Source organism: Euleptes europaea, chromosome 3 (assembly GCF_029931775.1).
Source record: "Euleptes europaea isolate rEulEur1 chromosome 3, rEulEur1.hap1, whole genome shotgun sequence".
In the NCBI taxonomy this organism is placed as follows: Eukaryota; Metazoa; Chordata; class Lepidosauria; order Squamata; family Sphaerodactylidae; genus Euleptes; species Euleptes europaea.
Window position 1 is genome coordinate 90,792,089 of NC_079314.1, and position 22,659 is coordinate 90,814,747.

General features: G+C 44.5%; 1 protein-coding gene across 1 annotated transcript in view; it reads left to right on the forward strand.

Moving 5' to 3' along the window:
* Positions 1 to 856: 856 nt before the first annotated feature.
* The window catches only part of PDGFB (platelet derived growth factor subunit B), a 30,502-nt gene continuing 8,699 nt past the window's right edge, over positions 857 to 22,659 (forward strand). The window contains exons 1-2 of the mRNA XM_056847119.1: positions 857 to 1,123; positions 17,213 to 17,309. Coding sequence (XP_056703097.1) covers positions 1,034 to 1,123; positions 17,213 to 17,309 — 187 coding nt within the window. The 5' untranslated portion in view covers positions 857 to 1,033. The remainder of the gene's footprint in view (positions 1,124 to 17,212; positions 17,310 to 22,659) is intronic.

A 22,659-nucleotide genomic window follows, 5' to 3' on the forward strand; every position in this document is an offset into this window, starting at 1 on the left:
GTGATGTTTCTGCATTCACACTGTTTGTTGTTGGAGGTTGTTTTGTTTTTCTAAATAAAAAAAAATTCTGTTGAGTTCTCAATAGTGCCTCATTTTTTTCCTCTCTTTGATTCACAGCCAAGAGGAGTTACTGCTAGCTCTGTCTCCACCCCCCTCCTCTTTCTTCTCCTTTAAAAGAAGGAACAACTCAAAGGGTGACACCTTATTTTCTTGCAAACTAAAAATCAAGACCCAAACTGGCTCTCTCCCTGGTGCTATCTCTCCTCCCACTCGAGCTTACCTTTTCCCTCTTGCTGAAACAGACCAGCGGCGGCAGTAGCAGCAGCAATTCCAGTCTGAGACTTAGCAAGACTTGAATGCACACGGGAAAGCTCCCCTAGAGCCATCTGCTCACCTGTCCAGAAAACATACCAAGTCCAGCCTCAAACTTTCACCCAACCAAAGCTACTCGGAAAGAAACCTCAAACGGGCATCTGACTGAAAAGAGGAAGATTTGAAAACCAAGAGGGGAAAGTGTTTTAAAGAAGACAAACAAGAAAGAAGGGAAGCCTTCAGTTCTCCCAGACAAATTTTAATGTTTTGATATTTAATATTTTCTGAGGAATACTGCAAATTCTTGCTTTTGCTAGCAGATACATTTTTCCCCCTTAAAAGAAGACCTGATTTCACGTGGACTGCCAAATCAAAGGAAATGTTGAAAGACTTCTTATAGTGGAGTGGTGGTGGCTCAGACACACATTTTGGATATGAAATTTTTTTAATAGGGATGTTTCCCTGTTTTATTTTTCTATTTTTTTCCTCCTCTAACAAGGAGACAGAATACTAATCAGTAATTATCCCCCCCCCCAAAAAAAAAACTTCAGTCAAGACTGCATGATATTTTGGGGGGGAAGAAGAGTTTAGAGGGGAGAAATGAAAAAGCACAGAAACCCCTGTGCATGAAAGACAACACAGGCTATAGGCAAGGACTTTTCTCTCTCATCTCTGTGCCTACAGTGTGGGGATTCTATTTCTTTTAAAAGACTCTCCTTCAATGTGTCTAGAACTTCTGGGGATTGGAGTCGGCATGAATTTTGGAGTGCTCTTCCTGTCTCTCTGGTACCTGCCACTCATCAGCACTAAGGTGAGTACTTAACTGAATTTCCTTAACAATGGAGGGAATTTACCTGTGAAACTCAGATACATTATATTTTTTTTAACAAATAAGAGAGAATACTCTATGTAAGTGCTTATCAACAAAGTATATATGCTAAAGAGATACATATTTATGGGCTACATTCTTTTTAAGATTTGCGAAACTGCTATTTTTCACCATGATCCTAGCCCATTTAGATGAACGTAAGTCTAGCCAAGTTGATTTCCTATTGAGTATGTTAAGGATTTCAGTTTTACAGCATAATCCTATGCCTTGTTACTCGGTAGTCCCAATCAAATCAAGGAGACTTATTCCCTAGTAAACACGCAAAGGAATGCATTCTAAATTGGACTGCTAGCGAAACAAAAAGATGATTCAGTTTTATCTTGAAGCCTCCCTCCAGACTGAGCAAATGTAGCTCTTTGAATGTTTGAATTCCTGGGGCAACTTGTGCAGAAAAGACTTATGCTTTTAACTCTCTACCTGGTAGTTAGGTATTGTAGAACCTTAATTATGCAAACCAGATCTTCCAATTATCTCATTCACCCCTGTGCTCCTAACATCAATATGATCATACATAAATTATATCCTTCTATAAGTAGCTGTTATTATTCCAACATTTTGGATGCCCCCTCCCACACAACGGATTTAGGTAAAGGATGTTGTGTTGAAGTTCTTTTGCACCCTACCTCAGAGGCTAATGAGTTGACACCTTAAGGCTTTTTAGAAGGGTTCCAAAAGGCAAGGAATCTCTTCCACAAAACATATTCAAATGATATATTGGATTGCCCCAGAGGATCACTGCAAAAGCTTTGATGAAATCAGACAAGCCTACCTGGGAACTCAGCCCAGCTACTTGCTGCAATGAGGGTGGGAGAATCTCTGGTAGTTAATGGAGGGCTCTGCAGAATATATTATGATGCCTGGGGGAGTCAGTCTGAATGGAAAAGTGCAGATAGAACACTCTCTCTCCCTCGAAGGGAGGTCAGGCTAAAGGCAGCTGAATATTACAGTTTTGGCTGGCAGCTGAATTCCAACCAGGGGTTAGCAACTGAGGCCATAGTTTCCCAGCTGCTCCAAGTTGAAACTGCTGCAGAAAGGATCCTGTATCAGTTCCAAACAAATGCCTAGGAGGAAAGACCGGGACAGATCGCAGAGATGGGGGACTGGGGAGGGGCTCTTAAAGGGCTAGAGCTCTTATTTTCCTTTGATTTCAAAGACTGTGCCTGCCACCTCTACATTCATCTTGGGTGGGGGGGAGTTTGCACCTCCTTTTCCCAGTACCAATTTTAATCCTATTTACTGAAATGTCTGATAATTCATTATTTTCAGCAAAGTCACTCTGATTTATACCATGTAATGTCTCAGAAACAATGTTCCTTTATGGGAATTCCAGCCCAGCAGTTTGCATGGGGTTATGATTCAGTTTCCACTGGCTGAGTGGTTTTCCCCAATGAACTTCAAGTGAGGCTAGGGACATTTGGCCCTGTAGCGGTATACCTGGTTGACACCCTATAGGAACCAAACTCATGCTTTCCTGATGCATACCAAGAAAGGGTCAAAGGGAGTTTTAATAGAACTCTGCTCAAGATGCCTACTCAAGTTCATCTTAACAGCTTGATTGCCTCTTAACCACCTTCATCATTTTAGCGATGACAGTGTCCCCACCACCACCAGGGGAAAAAACTATGCTAGCTTATGGGGGTTACCGCACTTTGTATTCCCAGCAATGTATTAGGAGTTTGAAAATGTTATAAAAAACATCACTTTAAAAGGGTTTTTGGATACCACGGCTTATAAATGGTTGGAAGATGTCTTCACAGCTAAAGGGGCCAAACAAAGTGTGCAGTATTTTTTATAACGTTTTCAAACTCTTAATACATCGGTGGGAATACAAGTGCGGTAACAGCCTATGTTTGGTGGGGACTCTAACCTACAGCATGAGAGCCAGCGTGGTGTAGTGGTTAAGAGCGGTGGTTTGGAGCAGTGGACTCTGTTCTGGAGAACCGGGTTGATTCCCCACTCCTCCACATGAGCAGCAGAGGCTAATCTGGTGAACTGGGTTTGTTTCCCCACTCCTACACACGAAGCCAGCTAGGTGACCTTGGGCCAGTCACAGCTCTGTTAGAGCTCTCTCGGCCCCACCTACCTCACAGGGTATCTGTTGTGGGGAAGGTGATTGTAAGCCAGTTTGAGTCTTTCTTAAGTGGTAGAGAAAGTTGGCATATAAAAAACCAACTCCTTTTCTTCTACATCTATGAATAAAGAATGAGGCATAGGTAGGTAACAGCCTGAGTTAATATACACACAGGTACATGGTCTTGTGCATATGCCCGTTCACCTCTGAAAACCTGAGGCCTTTGTGAGTGTGAGAATATGCGCAGAATAAGAGCATCTCTGGAGGGGAGAACCAGGCCTGAAAGGCAAAGACTGTTTGCAAATGCATAGCTGCAAGGGAGGGACTGGAGAAATCAAGTCGGGTTGGTTTTTTGGCTCCTCCTTGCCACGAGCTGGCAGCAGCAAGAAAGCCAAGGGGAGAAGAGCAGGAGGAACCATAATCCTGTAATAATGTTATTTATAGAGAACCCGGGGAATGGTACGGGCGATCATAAACAAACTGTGTGCCATGCAATACCGCCCTTTTCAAATAGGAAGCAGGAGTGGGGAGGCAGAGAGAGAGAGAGAGAGAGAGAGAGAGAGAGAGAGAGAGAGAGGTTCAGATCGCAGCTTGCTTTGGGCCCAAGGCTCACCAGGTGAGAAGGAATGTTTCCAGGCTCCAGAGGCTCGTCAGGAACACGCGGCCCGAGAGCCGCTTGGAGCATGTGCAGAGCGCCCCCTCGCAGATGCACCTGGGGGAACCAGCCAGGCTTCCATGCTAGCTGGCTTGGTGGTTGTCCAGGTACATTTTAAAAAGGAATTAAGCGCAGAATTTGTGGGAGAATGGGAGGCATGGACAATATACTGTCAAAATGAATTTAAATTGGGAAGTACTGAAGGTGATGTTTTGTTCTAATTCAATTGATCAAGGTAGAAATATTATTAAGGTTAACGATTTAGATTTTAAGAATTGTAGTAAGATCTATATATGAAGTACTGTATTGAATTAGAAAGCCCTGACCTGGATGGCCCAGGCTAGCCTGATCTTGTCAGATCTCAGAAGCACTAAGCAGGGTCAGCCCTGGTTAGTATTTGGATGGGAGACCACCAAGTCAGTCCAGGGTTGCTGTGCAGAGGGAGGCACTGGCAAACCACCTGTTAGTCTCTTGCCTTGAAAACCCCATAAGGGGTCGCCATAAGTCGGCTGCGACTTGACAGCACTTTACACACACACACACACACACACACATATTGAATTAGAAATTAAACGCAAAGGTGACAATAAAGTTATCAATAAGATAGAGGAGGTGAGAAGGGAAGTCAATGTAAATATTTGAATTAATTAGTTATATAGAATAGCGATATATTGTTTATATCATATAATTATGTTAATGAATGATGGAAATTACTGTACAATAAAAAATGTTATTAAAAAAAGGAATTAAGCGCGGGTTGGTCGGGGGGGGAAGAGAAGGAATCTGGCAGGCCGCCCCAGGTCTGTTGTGCCTACAAACCTGTGCAAAGAATCCGCCTTTTGTTCTGGCCTAGGGGACGCGCGCGCTCGCCGGCTCCCCTCCAAGGCCCGCCCGCAGGCGGTCGGCGCAGCAGCAGTAGCGCATGCGCGCCCCTTCGCCACGCCCACCGGAGGCCCACCTTCTGGGAGGAGGGCGGCGCCCGTCCGTTGGACCTCGCCCGTTGGTTTCCCGAGACTGTGCCAGCCGTTCGCCTCCCCCCTGCGGCCTAGTCACTGCGGGAGGGGAAAGGTATCCCCGCAGCTCTCAGGCCGCTTTCCCAGGCCTCCTCTCCTCTAGTCGGGGGGGGGGGGGCTTGATTGCTTTGGAGGAGGGACGGTAATTTGCGCGCTTTCCTTCTCCCCCGCTCAAAGTTCCTGGGCCTTAATGGCTTCATGGTAGGAATTCCGCCGGGGAGGCTTTTCTCCGCATGGAAATGCAAACACCGGCCGGCCAGAGGATCGCTGGTGGGGTGGGAAAGCTGGAAACTTGTCACGTCTACAGAAACCAATGAGGCCCACTTAGGGTTGCCAACCTCCAGATAGTCACCAGAAAAAGAGGCTCTGTGCTGTATGTAATGTTATGAAGAACAAAACCAGCTCAAATATCAAATGCAATCACATATATTAAGTGCAGAAAAACTGAAAAGACAAACAATACAATATTTACAACAAGCGCAGACTAACAACAAAAATCTAGCAATGAACAATATATGTAAGATTATTATATTGTTCATTGCTAGATTTTTGTTTTTAGTCTGCACAGTATATGTAAGATTATTATATTGTTCATTGCTAGATTTTTGTTGTTAGTCTGCACAGATATGTAAGATTATTATATTGTTCATTGCTAGATTTTTGTTGTTAGTCTGCACTTGTAAATATTGTATTGTTTGTCTTTTCAGTTTTTCTGCACTTAATATATGTGATTGCATTTGATATTTGTGCTGGTTTTGTTCTTCATAACCTCCAGGTAGTAGCTGGAGATCTGCTATTACGACTGATCTCCAGCAGATAGAGATCAGTTCCCCTGGAGAAAATGACAGCTTTGGCAGTTGGACTCGATGGCATTTAAGTCCCTCCCCAAACCCCGCCCTCCCCAAGCTCCGCCCCAAAAAACCCCTGCCGGTGGCGGAGAGGCCCACTACTGATAGAGTTGCGGTGCATTCCTTAGGAGAGTTACTCCAGTCTAAGCCCATTCATTTCAATGGGCTTAGATTGGAGTAACTCTTTAGGAATGCACTGTTGGTCTTGGACTGGGGAGGCCTAGGATCTGATTCCTGTGCAGCCCTGGAGTTAACAGGTTAACAGGGAACAACACAGTCTTCCCTGGCAGAGATGTTGTGACGGTCAGATGGAATAATCTCCTGTAGGATTGCTGCGAGCTCTCAGGAGAAAGGTCGGTATACAAAACTGATGATTCAATTTTCACAAGTTTGCACAATGCTTCCAGTCAACTGTACATCTAGCTAGCAGTGAGGCGAAACTAGCAGTCTGGAACGTGTTTCCTAGTTCGTGATGCAATCAAAACACTCCTTCCTTAGCACAGAGTTCGCTGGTATAGCACATTATATAGATGTCAAGGGTGTCTTCAATGCTATAATAAAAATGTTATTTATGCTAAATTGTCTCAGATGAGAAAAACCCCTTTCCATTGGTTGTACAACCCAAAAGCTTGCCTAGTATATTATCTCAAATGAAGTTGGCTCAGCTAACAACAACATGTATCCATTTCTCAGAGTGTGTCAGCTGCACTCAGGTCTGCCCTTATGCACTTCCTCGCTGCATATTGATCAAACACACATGCTGTGTCAGTTGTGAAGCTGCATGTATATAAATAACAACTTTCTCTTTAAAAATATGAGCTTTACTGCTCATTCCTTGGGAAAAGCTGTGCACAAGTTGTATTTTGGGATCTGCACATGAATACAAATATGTTACTTCTAGTCAGTGCTTTAGAGGTGAGCTCTAGCCTAAAGATGCCAAGGTTGGTTTATGGAAAGAGAAGTTTGCCCATCTCTGTTAGACATGCACCATTAAAGACACTATCCCTTCAGCCCCATAGTTATACAGGTGCTAATTTCTCATTCATACCTGCACATGCTCTACGCATCTTGTTTTTAATCAACTAGAAGTATGTCAAGCACTTGCTGTAGACAAGTAAAGGCAGAGTCCCTGCCTTGAGGAGCCTACAGTTGTCAATAAAACGCGATATAAGAAAGTAATGTTTGCCTGCATCATCAGACAAAAGAATGGGCTGTGCTGTGAAACAAGGGAAAGTACAGAAATTATGACCATGATACCAAAGACCCTGCAAACGTACATAATATGCCTACTTGATAGTTCACCTAAATTAAGATGAGCTTCTGTACCATTAAATGAAATTAGATGCCTAAATTAAAATGAACATCTATAGATGTGAAGAACATATCTACTCAAGGAGTAGTGATGCAAATATTGTTCATAAACTAGTTTATCCAAGTAGGAATTGACGCTGCCACTTAAACCAACTGATAAGATCTCAAAGAAAGCATGATGTATCTTAAATCTGGTAGTTGTTCTGATGTGGGTATTGCACAATTGTTTCGGTGACTTATGTACATAAGGGATTGATATGGCTTACCACTGTGTCTGGCCACAACTAAATGACTGTTTGATAGAGAAGTAATCATCCTGTATAGTATCAGTTGGGGTGGAAAATCTGCAAAAGGCAGGAAGCGCTCTAATTGCTTGGTCACAATTGGTGACATTGTAAGCCTGTTGACTTCAGTGGACTTACAGAGGTATAACTCTGCTCAGAATGGCACTATAAGTGAGACAACTACTAGGGGGTTCCTGTAGCTCCTTGATATTAAAACCAGATAGCCTGTTCCATGTCTACAATGCTGGTGTATGTGCATGAATGCATATAGGTGTTTGTATGCTCTTCCTCCAATATTGCCTAGGGAAGATTCTCAGTTCGTGCTCCACAGACTTGTGGGAATTCCATTGGGTAAGCTCAGACCAGGACTACACAGAAGGTAGGGGGTGTAGAAGACATTTAGCACCATCCCAGTAACTTCTCCCATCTAATAGGAATGTGATACAGATAGATAAAATACAATCAAGGAAGGAGGTGAGTCTAGGACATTCTTTTTTCTTAGAACTCCCACAAACTGACATCATCCTTCTCTGTTCCTCAATTTGGTCAGCCCCTATGCAGCCACAGGAGAGTGGGTGTGTGTGAAGCCTTTGCCTTCCTTCCAATAACTGTCCTATTGTTACCCAGGTCATAAAGGGAAGCAGTTGGAGATGTGGGCTACTTAGTGGTTGGTTTGTATATATGCGGCCAATTATATTTCTTCCTTAGGCAGTAAACATTTTCTTTCCTTAGCTGCTCCTGTAATCTAGGAAGGAAATGTGTGCAGTGTCCCTTGGTGTAATCATGGTTGGTGTATGCATCCCCCGGCACGTACATGCTCTCACACACATGCTGCATTGTCGCTTCAGGACTGGTATTAGGCTGTAGAAATTCTAACCCCTGGGCAAGATGCTCCTAGAATTTATCCCCTATCTGAAAATGGCATCTGCCAACTAGGAAATCTCTGGTTCCATTCAGTATGTCATCAGGGGTCTTCAGCTCAGGTCTGCAATCTGAAGCTTTGGTTCTGTTGTTCTTGCTGTTCACTGTCAACCTGTAGCTGGCCACTAATGTATTTCTCAGTGGCGAGGCACTCGGTATGCACTGTGAGACTCTTTATTGGCTGCAGATGGGAAACTGTTCCTTACTTCTCAGAGGACTGGAGAGTAAGAAGTGTAGTTTTGCATCACTGAATGAGAATTTGGGAACCTTACTTGCCTTTCTGATGTTCCTCCATGAGTGCCCAGCAGTTTTTCCAAATGCATTTGATTTACAAGGGAGGTGCTTATTGGTGAGTAAGAATTCCAAACAGTGCAGCCCCTGCAGTCTGGATTTCTCTAACCTAGATTCTTCTTAATCTTCCCATACTATTCTGTATTTAGTATGCTTTACATTCTTTTCTTGCCCTGACCTGGATGGCCCAGGCTAGCCTGATCTCATCAGATCTCAGAAGCTAAGCAGGGTCAGCCCTGGTTAGTATTTGGATGGGAGACCACCAAGGAAGTCCAGGGTTGCTGTGCAGGGGAAGGCACTGGCAAACCACCTCTGATAGTCTCTTGCCATGAAAACCCCAAAAGGGGTCGCCATAAGTCGGCTGCGACTTGACGGCACTTCACACACACACACACATTCTTCCCTTATTTTAGATGCCCTTATATTGCAGGCAAACCACCTTTGAATGTCTCTTGCCTTGAAAACCCCCTACAGGGTCACCATGTCAGCTGCGTCTTGACAGCATTTTCCACCACCACATTGCGGGCAAATTCTGCATCTCTAGTGCTGCAGTGATTAAAAGACAAGGGTTTTGTGCACATGTTTAGCAAAGGGGCAAAACAATGATGTTCTAGTAGTGTTGAGAGGCATGGGGCTGTGTACATGTGAATCTCATTTTGCATAGCCCTTTTGGACTCAATTTCCTAGTGAATGAATGAGAACGGCTAAGTATTGGAGCAGTTAGATTGCACTAGTTATGCTAAGATAAGACACTGGAAATGGTAAAGCGATGCAGACATGTGACTACCTCCAAGGATGTCTCTCTGAACAGCTGATCTGTGGGTCCAGGAGATAATGACTCATGTTATTTCCTGCACTCATCAGTGTACATTACTGTATTGGGGAAATCCCACACTCTGCTTTTTTTTCTTGGAAGTTGCATACTGGGTGGTGGTGAGAATGTAAAGGGTGAATGGTGAACTGTAAGAACTATTAAGAAAATCTAGTTTTGCCTTTTTTAGTCCAACTATAAATAAATATAAATATATGTACTACAGTCTAAGAGGTAATATGAATTTATATTTTTTGTAACAGAACGGTTCCTTCGTGGAACAGGCTTTTTCGGGAGGTGGTAAGCTCTCCTCCCCTGGAAGTTTTTAAGAAGAGGCTAGATGCCCATCTGTCAACAATGCTGATTCTATTACCTTAGGCAGATCATGAGAGGGAGGGCACCTTGGCCATCTTCTGGGCATGGAGTATGGGTCACTGGGGGTGGGGGGGAGGTAGTTTGGAACTTCCTGCATTGTGCAGGGGGCTGGACTAGAGGACCCTGGTGGTCCCTTCCAACTCTATGATTCTATGATTATATTAATATAAATACTAGTATGGGATATAATTGTGGTATGACTAGTGAAGAATTGAAACTGAAATGCCCTTGTATGTAGAATTCATATGTAGAATTCTTGAAGAGCCTTCAAGAGACTTGAATGGCACGTGAGTCAGAAACTCCTTTTTTGAGATTTCCAAGGATGTGGCAACAGAATGGTTAATGGCATCTTCCCAGCCATGGAATCAATGGCCCCTGGGGTGAAGTCATCTTGTTGTATCTCTTGCTCAGTTCTGCTGGGACTCGTCTCTGTTACTCCATGCTGAGGAATGTCACGGTGTTTCCCCACCACCACCCCCAAGCACAGCTTGAGAAAAAAAGAAACATCTTTATTTATTTCTCCTTTGCTCTCCTTGTCCTCCAGGTGTGCAGAATGCACCCCACCCTGATACAACACAGAGCCATAACAGTTAATCGCTGTAAGGCACAGGTTTCCCCAAGGGTTGGTTGGGACCTTGTGGGTGGCCTGCCAGGTTGGTGGTAGCGATGGTATCAGTTTGGCATGCTGGGCCTATGAAACCTGGGTAGTATTTTCTAGATTATTGTTCTTGGGGGTGTGGGGGGAACCCACTTAGCTCTAACAATTTATTTGATGAAAGAGAATGAGTTGATTTAATTAGAATCCTCCCCTTGCTAAAATTTAATAGGAAGATAGAGTAGGACAAGGAACAGGATGGATTCCAAAACTGGGAGTTGGGACCTGCTCGAAAGTCAAACTGTTCATGGTAAGGGGGGGGATTACTATACGTTATGAGTCTTGGCCTAGCTCTTTCTCTCTGTCACTTCAATAATAAACTGGCCCAAGAATTCCATAATCTGCCATGATTTACTGAAATAAAATTTAGATAGAGAAGGAGAGTAGAGCCATTCCTTCATTTTTCAGATCTAGAGAGCTTCCATTCTGCCTTATCTGCCATTGCATTAACATGACACTCTGTGTGTGCCCAGAATTAGCAACTAAATGCAAGAGAAATCTTCCCCCTTTTTTCTCCCTACCTTATGACTGCTTGTCAGGTGCTATCCTTTGTCCATCACACTAACAATTTGAAATGGGCAAGTGGCACAGTGAAGTTACAAGGTTTATACATACTTTTTTTTATCAGCGGCTACAGATAAGAGATCAGGTAACATAACAAAGGTGAGTCTATGGGGAAAGTATTGTAGGACTGAAATAGCTGATGTTGTATAAAAGAATTTAAGTGAATGAGACAAAGATGTGTGGCTGTCCTAAAAGTGGAGGGAAGGAGGGGACATTATTATAATAATACAAGCAGGGGACCCACAAGGACTTGTGGGGGGCATCTCATTTTGATTTCCTCTACTATTTCCTCCTTCCCTTCCCTGGCAGCCCCATAGCCTCTCCTCTTTTCCTGCATCCTTCTCTCCTTCCCACCCACCAGCCAACCTACCTGTACCTGCCACTTGTCTTCAGCTTTCCCTCCTCCCCTCCCTGGCAGCCTCTATCCAGAAAACTATGGGCCAGCATGGTGAGGACCCAACCTGAAAGGACTTGCAGGAGGCACTTCACTTTCCCCTGTATCCCCTTCCCCACACTAGTTCCTTTCCCTCCTCCTGGCAACCCTCAAATTTCACTTTCCCCTGCTTGCTTCTCTCCTTCTCATCAACAAACCTACCTTTTTTCTGCTCCCATAATCGGCTATATTTATTATTTACTTTATTTTTACCCCACCTTTTTCTCCTGTGGGGACCCAAAGCAGCTTACATTGCTCTCTTCTCCTCCAATTTATCCTCACAACAACCCTGCAAGGTAGATTAGGCTGAGAAAGAGTGAGTGGGCCAAGCTCACCCAGTGAGCATCCATGGCAGAATCCAAATTTTAACCTGGGTCTCTCAGACTCCAGTCTGAAACTCTAACCACTATGAAATACTGAAATACTGGTGGCTGCTGTTGAAGAGTAGGAAGCAGCCATGCCAGAGTTAGTTATGCAAGTTACATAGTAGCAAGTTGCCTAGTGGTTGCTCCCTTACCTGGTCCAAATGAATCCTCCCTCAAAGGCCAAAACAGCCCTGGAAAGAGCCCGCTCCCCACCCTTATTTCCTCTCCCCTCCCTCTGTCTCCCCCTCCCCACCATTTGCCTTTACAGCAGCCCCAGTGTAAAGAGGTACATTATGATTTTTCATACCAATTTGGATATGGCTAAAGAGATAAGTGGCTACCCCAAGTGTTTAATTGAGAAGCTTTCTCTCTTTCCTGCACAGAAACTGCAGAGGACAATATATGTCTTCCACTTCTCTCGTGTATACCCATGTCAGAGAATCAGGGATTGAATTGGGAATGGGAACCTCATAATTTGGTCCACCCGGTCAGTAAAGTACCTCAGAAGTATGTCCGCTCAGGCCATGGTACTTTTTTCAGGCCCAAAAGGAAATGTGGATATGTAACATTGGCCCCCATATTTGGCAAGGAGCCCAGGCTTCTGGATTGGCTGTGTATAGGCGCTTGGCCTGCTGTCTGCCTAGTCAGGAGACCAGGAATGTTCTGCTTGCTTTGGTTCATACCCCAGCCCCAACTTAAGCCTGCAGGTTTCTGAGTTGAAAATGCATTCTAGATCTGGCTCCTGTTATAGCTGCCCCACCCATCTTTGACAGCTAGATCTGTGGGCAGCTGTTAGAGCAGTGTGTGTATATGGAAAGAGTGCTCTTGTACGTGTTAGTCTGGTGGCTTGTGAGCATGCGGCTGCGCATGCCGGTACATAGTGTACACTTGGGGAGCAGTAAGATTGGGAAGGCAAGGCGTACAAAGAGATATAAAAATCACCGGGGCTAGGTATTCTCAGCCTTGCAGCAATGCAAGGCCAGGCCAGGCCTCAGGCACTTGACAGCCAGCCAGCAAGGCCAGTGTCTTCTTTGATCTGCTGAGCAATTAAAAGGAGATCATTAACCTGCTCTAGACATACAACCTTACCTTCCTAGAAGCGGGCCATAAAATAACTCTGGCTGCCTTATTGGTCTGTGGACAAACTCTGCCCCTTGTTACCTCTCTTACTTTTCTCCCAGTCATTTCACAAAGGAAGGTGGCTTAAGTTTATTGTTAATGATTTGCACTGGGTATCTGTGCTTATGAAGTCTGACAGTGTCTGCCTGTCTGGAACGTGGGTGTGCGACGGCCTGAGCAAGCTGCCTCTTCTGAACTGGTTTCTATGTCATCAGCATGCTGGGATGGTTTAGAGTGAATCAGTTTCCTGCTGGAGAAGTGTAGACGGAAGGAAAACAAGGCTCGTAATTCCAATCTGAAGTCCCTCTCTTGTAGGCACACACAGCCCCAATCCTATGCCTTTAGACCTAGGTCCAAAGTGAAAATAAAGAGCCTTTGTAGTGCAGGCACACACGCCTCTCTGTGAGACAGAGGATAATGAACTTTACAAGCTGGGCGTGTTGACATGCTTTGGTCCAACTGATAACATCTCTGACAAGGAAAAACTTGGCACCTGAACCCATCTCTCGGAACAGGGAGTGGGAGCTTAGTCCTATAATCAGTTCCTCATCATGTTGGCCTCCCATGCTCTGTTTTTTTGCAAATCCCCCAGTAAAAGTGTCGATCCCTAACATCTCCAGTTTTCTGTCCTCCCGTTCTCAAAAATGTACTGTGTCCTTCCCACCAAAGTCACACTGACAGTCAGCATTTGCCAAGATGCCCAAGTTTTAAATGAAGCCCTGTTTCCTACATGGATTAAATACCCAGAGTCATCTATATGGTTACGATATTCACGCACAACTTGCTGTCCTTGACAGGTGCAATCCTTTCAAAATGGCTCCATTGATCAGTTCTGCTATCAGGTTGCAGAGATCTAAGCTTTGCAAACTGTTTTTTTCAGATATAATATACCACTGCAACATTGGGCTTCTGGAACAAGATGTAAATTTCATCACTGCATCGCAAACTCAAACCAATCCAAGCTGGCTTATAAACTGACATTTTCTCAACTGGCAGCTGCTGCTTGATTCCCAAGTGAGATGTCCTTGTGGTCTCTGGATGTATAAATATACACCACAAAAAACTTACCCTGGTTTAATATTCATTCCCTTTCCCTGGGAAACCCTGGGAACTATGACTTTGTGAGTAGGACTAGGTTCTCCAACAGAGAATTCTCAGCATCTCGCAATCCTAAGAACTGCTGGCAAAAAGCCCAGCCAATTAGACCCCCAAGTAAGATCCTGAGCAGACCTGCTCAGGATTGCACTGTAAACTACAGTTCCCAGGCTTCTTTGTAACTGGAAATTCATCTGTCTCTGTGAGGCCCCCAGATAACAAGCAAACCCTTAAATATATTGCAAATAGTCTTATTTATTAACATAGACCAAGGGAAATATGCTGGGTTCTCTTTGTTACAGAACAGCCAAATAAGTAGCTCTAGACTTGGACTCAAAACAGCCCCTAAAAGGGACCCTATTTAGGCAGTCCGCCCAGCTACTTCAGGGGAAAGAGACTTGGCTCTCTGGATTTGGCTTTCTGGCCTCATCTTCCTGGCCATCCCCCGAAGAAAAGTTGCCCTGTATGCTTCAGCCAATTTTTATGCTCCCTTCCCTTCTTTCCCCTCTCCAGGATAGCCTGCTATAAAACCAATATAAGTGTGTTGTGCACACATTGAAATTGACCTTTAGAACTTGACATCTTGAATTGTTGATGTTATCCTTTCCCATTGTAGCTGTTTCTTGTGTGGGTAAAATATTATTATTAGAATATCATCCCAAGTTTAATAGCGCTAAAGTTAACCAAGGATCATCAAAATAAGACATAGATGCCCCATTCCTGATGGGGGGGGGAAGCTTCTTTTGCGGCTGTCATGACCCCATGCTGGCATAGGTGCCACCTTATGGAATGTGGTGGCATCTATGCTGGCGGGGGGCAAACATGCCTCTGTCTGGGTGCTGCTGGCGCCATCGCAGTCACGCCGGCAGGGCTTTTCTGGAAGAGAAAGCCTATGCCGGCATGGGGGGGGGGGGCGTTCCCAGGGGTAGAGCTGCCTTTAGGCAGCTTCCACAGCCCTTTTACCCCAGGAATGCCCCCTTGAGCAGCAGCGGGGCTTTTGACCCTCAAGGGCTGAGCTGTGTATGTTAAGATGCATTGCATAAGTAAGAGCTGATGGTGCAACAACAATTTTTTAATGTTGCTGGCATTGGGGCAGATTTATGGAGGATCATGCCTCATAGAAGATGGGCTAGATGATATTATATTGCCTTTCCAGATCTACTGCTCCATATAGATAAGCCAGAATACAGTGGCAGTGGAAAGGGAACACAGTTATATCCAAATAAATATAGTGCAATGTATAATTTCAGCATTGCATCTTCAGTCCAATTTTATCCTCTAACATTGTGCAAACTGATTTAATCCATGGGACATGTATCTAGACTAGAGCAGAAGATCCTTTGTCATCCATTTCCCAGGTCAGCAGTCATCTGAGAGCAATTTTGCTAGCTAAGTAAGACTATAGAGAGGACAAATAGAGTAGTGAATAAAGTTTTATAGCGTTGTAACTTTTTAAATTACATTTGTCTTCTGGCTGATACAATGTTGAAAAAGCAGGTTTTGGCTTCTAACTTAGCCTTCCCCCACTCCGTGTGTATTTAAAGACTAAAACGAGTTCAGCGCATCTTTTAATTAAAAGTTATTTGGATACTGAGTGTTTTGTTTTGCTGACAACGGGTGTAATCAGCCAGAACTTCCGCACAAAATCTGCTTAAATGACCAGGGTTTGCTAAACACATCCATCATCTGATTGGGATCATATTCAGTTCAGTTGAGGCTTGTGCAGGAGAGCTTACTGGCGGATTCTTGTATTTCAATCTGTTACAGCTGTATATAAATATATTAGGTGGGTGATGGAGTCTCTTCCCTTTGATCATAACCTTAGTTATAGCTCAGCATATGCCTTCTTTACCTCTTTTGTTAAAGAACAAAAAAACAGAAGAGTCGCTTGGATCCCACAGAGGATTTCTACAGGTGGAAACGGGGGGGGGGGAGGAGCAGCTTCCGCCAGTTACCCATTCCTGCTGTAGAACTCCAGCTTTTCCCCGAATGCTGTCCCTGGGGATCCTCTGTGCCTCTACAGCAGCATTTTGGGCTGCTGCGGGAGGAGTGAGATGAGAAAGTAGTGCTCCATGGATGGAAATGGAAATCCCTTCTATCTGCGAAAATCCTCTGTAGGATCAGACGGTATATTTTGATTGGACGTCCCAAAACTAGGGTATTTTGTTTAAAACAAATCAGAAACACCACCATTATTTATCCTGGCTTCATTGTAACCCGACTGAGATTTACACAAATACACACATTCCCTCCCAAAACGGAGGATCAGATGCCCTACGATGCATAAAACATTCAGGCATTTAAAAAGTGAAGAGACGAAAATACCACTTCAGCAAGTGTTTCAGCATTTCAGAACATTGCATAACTATAATTTGATGAGGCAGAGGTGAGTAAGAAAAAAGGCTTAGATTGCCCCCCATTAGAAAAACTGCTATTAGTCACACTTGCCAGAAGCTGCTTTCCTTTAAAAAAAAAAAAAAAAAGCATGTTTGTATGTACTCTGTGATTTTTGTCCCTATCTCTTAGCTGAAAGGACTCAAGAATTTGTTGATAATACATTTGATAAAAATTTGCCTATGATTTAAAATGCATCAGGGTTTGATACGAGTTGTGATTGCACCTTTATTGACAAATGGAAAAATCAGGTTATCAAAGACAACTCCAACATCCCTTTCCTTGCTCCCAGTGTTTTAACAGTATTCATGTTCTCCACATAATGGGTCAACATTATAAAATCAACAAAAGAACAAACCTAGAGAACACATTCAAACTTTATTCTACCCGCTAGCTTGATATCAGAGAAGCCCGTGTTTTCTTTGGAAGCGTTTTCAAAGCTCCCTGGACCACGTGTGTGTGTGTGTGTCACAGGAGAGCCTGCCCTCTCGAGCAATCCCAAGATCTGCCTATTAGCGGTGTGTTCAGCGTTCTCATGTGTGCAGTCCTGAGGGACGTCAAGTGTCATAGCTCTCATTCTGTGGAGCAGGAATGAGAGATTCTCTCACGGGCCATCGAGCCTCTCAGGTTTCCAATCCCACACTTTGGCAGGGGAATGCTCCTGTACACATTTTGTCTTGCTGTTGCGCTGGCTGGCTGTCCACTAGCCCACCCCCTGCCATAACTCTCAAGCAGCTGGTGCAGAACTAGCATACGGGACTTATTTTACACTTAATCTCTCTCTCTCTCTTTTTATTGTCTGGCAGGGAGACCCCATCCCTGAAGAGATTTATGAAATGTTGAGTGACAGCTCGGTGCGCTCCATCACCGACCTCCGGCGGATCCTGCGGATAGACTCCGTAGGTAAATCTCCTCAACACAGAATTGTTCCTCTTCCTTAAAAACCAAGTAAAAGCAATAGTAAGATGAGAAAACAAGTGCACATGTGTTCCAGTGAGATATGCTCTTATTGGAGTTCACTCGAAGGAACAGAATGCTTCATTCTCTAGATTTGCGGCAGACAACAGAAAACCACTGGCTGTAGCTTGTTGGTCAAAGTCCAACCTGATCCACAAATTGTGTGTGGGACCAACTTATCCACAGGCCAACTAGACATTAGGAAGAATTTTCTAACAGCGGTTCTTCAGTGGAGCAGGCTTCCTCAGGAGGTGGTAAGCTCTTCTTCCCTGGAGATTTTTAAGAAGAGGCTAGATGGCCATCTGTCAGCAATGCTGATTCTATGACCTTAGGCAGATCATGAGAGGGAGGGTACCTTGGCTATCTTCTGGGCATGGAGTCTGGGTCACTGGGGGTGTGTGGGGGGAGGTAGTTTGGAATTTACTGCATTGTGCAGGGGATTGGACTAGATGACCCTAGTGGTCCCTTCCAACTCTATGATTCTATTCTGGGAGAAAAGTATGGGGGGTGGGATTCAGTGGGTTGGGTATGGCCTGCTTCTATTTCCTATCCTTGTTCTAGGTAATTAGTTTGCATTGGCCCAGTTTTGAATAGTGGAAAGGGCAACAAAAAAAAACCTGGTATGTGCCTGGAGAAATGCCTAGAGGATCTCCTGGGAAATGGCCGGACCTGGTAATGGGAACAGAAAGAAATGGGATGGTTGAATGCATGGGTGAACAGATGCAAGAAGGATAGTGCTGTCTTCACCACGTGTACTGCTCATGTACCTGCAGCAGGAACTGGATTGGGCTCCCGTTCTCCAACACATGTACACACAGAATACTTTCAGTGCAAAAAAGACATTTCTAGTATATATGTATAGTATTCATGCCATGTAGCTGCTGGTTCTGTAATGTTCAAAAGAGCCCCTGCCTGATTAAACAAAACAAAAATTCACATAGTGGCCAAATCTGACATCTCTTTACAAGGATTATTTTTGGCACGAATGATGGCAAAAAAAAAGCAAGACACATGAGAACATTGTGGGGGGTAGAGGAAGAGGTCGGGGTGGGGGCTGTGAAGTCATGGCTTCTAGCCTCTGAAACTTTCATCTGCCTGTTTGCGGTTTCTGAGAAAATTTAGCCCGACAGTATGAAGTAGGAAATTGCCAAGGGCAAATCTAGATGAAGGAAACTTTTAATAGGGCTGCCAGCGTAATAAAATGTACTGCTGTTAGAGATAAATATTTTGAAATACAATTTAACAGGTAACCTATTGAATGGAGGTGTATTTCATGTGCACCTGCCAGTGTGCTGTTGCTGGCTCACACAAATACTCTGGCTGTGTTCACACTGTCAGCACTCCCCCACGCACACATTCTCTGATAATCTTTTCATCACTTCTAGACTTTCAGAGCAATTGTACCATAGTAAGTCTCTGAGCCAGGAATTCCCCAAATTTAAAATTATTCTCCACCATGAACCTGCCTTAAAGGGTCTTAAATGAGCAACTGCTTTTTCAGAATGGTCCCCAACCTGTACCTGTGAATAATAATACTGGACTACATTACAAGATCGTTGTTCATAAGAATATAAGAAAGGCCATTCTGGATCAGACTAAGGTCCATCAAGTCCAGCAGTCTGTTCACACAGTGGCCAACCAGGTGCCTCTAGGAAACCTACAAACAAATCCAGTTCCATGAGCAGTACACGTGGTGAAGACAGCACTATCCTTCTTGCATCTGTTCACCCATGCCTTCAACCATCCCATTTTGACTTAGTTACAAGAAGTGCTTTCAACACCCAGAAAATTGTTATGTAGACTAGGCCGCATTCAAATATCATGATAAGCCATGATTTGGTTTAAACTGTGGTTTGTACTACAAACTCTCTGATGGTATATAAACTCTGGTTTGTATGCTTCTTGAAGGTTGCAAAGCTGCCTTCTGCTGAGTCAGACCACTGGTCTTTCAGGGTCAATATTGCCTACTCTGATTGGCAGAGGTTCTCCAGGGACTTAGGCCAAGGTCTTTCACATCACCTATGACCTGGATCTCTTTGCTGGAGATACTAGGGATTGAACCTGGGTCCTTCTCCATGTGAAGCAGGTGCTCTGTCATTGAGCCACAGTCCCAGCAGGAGGGGACTTCTTATGCAGCTGTCTCTAGCCAGGTGCCTATGAGGGATGACATTAACTTAATAAACTGTGATTAATAAATTCCAGCATAGAAACAAACCACAATTAGTACAAACTGAACAAACCAGCTACATATCATAGTTTGTAGTTCCAGTCAACAAACTCCATTTTGTTGGCCTGAACACAACTAACCAGGATTTATCATGATGTCTAAATGTAAGCTTGTTACTTTCAACCCCTCATAAGCAGACAGCACTCTTAGGCCAAGAACAGTTCAGGGTATCATGCTAACTTAAACCTGGCCTAACATAGCAACAACTGCCCCCAAGTACCACCAGCATTTTGGGAAGTAGCTGCAGAGGGAAGGATATGGGAGTGAAAGGAAGTGAGAAATACCTTCCAGAGCTCCCAGCTAATTGCTTTAGCATATTTGTAACGAGTTTCTCCTCCAAAGTCATGACTAATAATCTCTTGTTTTTAGATCAGGGCAGAGATCTCAAGGAGTCTGGTCATTTCATCAGATTTTACCCTAGAAACTAGACTTTCCTGATTCATGGCACAGTCGCTGCCTTGTGAATTTTACCGCCCTGCTCCCTCCTCTCTGTACACGAAATGAGGCTATACGATGATGGTGAAGGGGGGCCGAGGGAAGCATTCTGCCTGGCTGCTGCCTCTGCATAGTGGTTTTATTTTGGCTGTGTGGTGCTGCTCTGGGGCCGGCGGTCACTCAGCAGCAGCAAGATTGTGGAGGGTTTGGCGCGTGTGGGGATGTGAGCACGCGTCACGGCCACCGGGCTGGCCCTGGAATGTATTTATAAACGCTTTCTATGGAGCAAATTCCATTCTGTTCCAACTTTTGCTGTCGTCTGTCCTCCTCTCTCTCTCCCCCCCCCCCGCCTCTTGCCTTCTCTCTGGTGTTTTGTCTGTTTGTAGCTTTGTAATCCTTGCCGAGACACTATCTACGGGGGAACAGAATTTCCTGCTTTTGTTTCCTATGCCAGTCGGACCACTGGCGTGCTCTCAAAAGCATTCCCGCTCCCTTTCAAAATGCCTGTGAGGGGAGGAGGGAATGAGAGAGGGAGGGCCCCAGCTGTGTTCTGCTATTGTTTCCCTTAAAGAAAGGCGACTAGGGCTCCCCCCCCCCCCCGCCTTCACTTGGACTCTATAAGCAATACAATGGCGTGGCTTCCAAAATTAGCAGCTCTGGCTTTTCCAGGGCTGGGCCAGCCGCCCCCGCCAGCAGTAGCTGTTTTGCCCTATCAAGGAGCGGGATAGCCCTGTAGGGAAAAGAAGGTGGGGTTGAACGGTGAACTATGTTTTCCAACAGAAGATTTGCTTCAAGTCAACAGTGCTGCTATTTTTTTCCCCTTGTCAATTTAACCTTTGGGCGAAAGGCGGCCCCCACCCTAGCCTGATAAAATTCCAACACATGGGGAATGGAATGATGGCGGGGAAGAAGGTGCACGCAGCCCGTCAGGCCCTTCAGCGCAGGGATAATAAATATACCTTTGTTCCACTGACTAATCTCACTCATTTCCTCAGGAGAAGGGGCTATTTAAGGGCACTGAATTTGGGAGCTTTGCAAAGTAATTTTAACTCCTACATTCAGGATTGTGTGGGGCACTATGTGAGGTTTTGAGATTGATGTTGGAATAACGAATGGCCTCAGATGCCCTGCTGGCCATTCCATATGCTGTTAGTTACGGATGTAGAAATGCCTACCACATCCTAATCAACATAAGGAGTGGTATCAGTCAGATATAGAAACATTGTGCCTATGGGTTGAGCTTGAGTAGGCTTTCCACCAGTTCTTTATTTCAAAGAACCATTATTTATTGATTTCATATTACACCGTTGTGTTCCCACCTTTTATGTGATGCACCCCCTAACTTGGAAAAACATTTTAACTGAATACATTACAAGGATGGTATAGTCTCATAAAGTATTGCTTAATATTCTGATGCACATAATGCATTGTTTCCTTACCATCTCCCAATGCGTCCCTTGTTTTGGAGCACTGGTGGCGACCTAGCTTGAAGATACAGCCCTAGTGGTGCACCGTGAGAAGCTGGACTTTATTCCTGGCCTGCTGTACAGATAAACACAAGCCTTCAGTTCCCTACGCCTGCCAATCCAAATCAAGCCCACAGCATTGACGTCTGCCCCATTTCTCACGACAAGTCAACTAGCTAACAGAAGGAAAGACCTGCAGCTGAGTGGGACCTATCTTCGAATGTTGCCATTGTCCTCGGCTTTAAAAGCCGAGGAGGAGCTCCTGGGGTGGGCCGGGAGGGTTTGACGGAAACTGCTTTATTCAGCATTTCCTATGGGAAAACATAGGGGTGTGGGTTTTGGGAACTGAACTGAATGCACTGGCAGGCCTTTCCTTCTCTTGCAAGTAATCCTCATTCTGTTACCCTGCACACCTGAGCCTTTTGCTTCAACGCTCCTGAGCTATTCATGTCTATTTCTTTCTCTTAGTTCAAAAATGTTCCATCTTTTATTCCCCAAAGCAGGCCCAAGGCAAATAACAAGGCAGTCACGCTTATACCATGCAGACATAAAAACACCACATAACCATAAAATAAAAATCCAGTACAGTGAGAAATGTAGATAGATTTTTTTTCACCTAACAAGCCTGCAGGGTCAGGGTCCTTCTTCAGAAGGGTAATTCAGAGCTATCAGTCCACAACCTTGCTCCTAACCCTCCTGGACTTTAGTTCTTGATCGGATAGGCCTTGTAGAAGCAAGGATTATTAAAAAGCAATTGATGGTTCAACAAGGTACATTCATAGGGCATCATCCTTTCTGGAAATACTGTGTGCGGTCCTCCATGGTGCCCAAGTAAGGCTTGGAATGCCACCCCTGGGGGAAGGAATGGCACTTGCCTGCCCCCACCAACTGTTCTCCCATAAAAAAAAAACATGTAGTTTGGCCCGATGTCTCATCTTTTTCTCATTTCTTCACAATCTCATCTTTCACTTAAACATACACACGCACACAATTTCTGCCTATTTGGCTATGCATTTGTGTGGCGCATCATGCAAGGAAAGGGTTGCATTATTTGAAAGGTAGCAGTTCCATACCTAGTATAACTGTCTTCTGCTTGTGGTCTCCACTGACGTTTCTCACATTTCTTTATCCAGTCATCTTTGTTGCCCCTCAGCCTTATATCTGATTT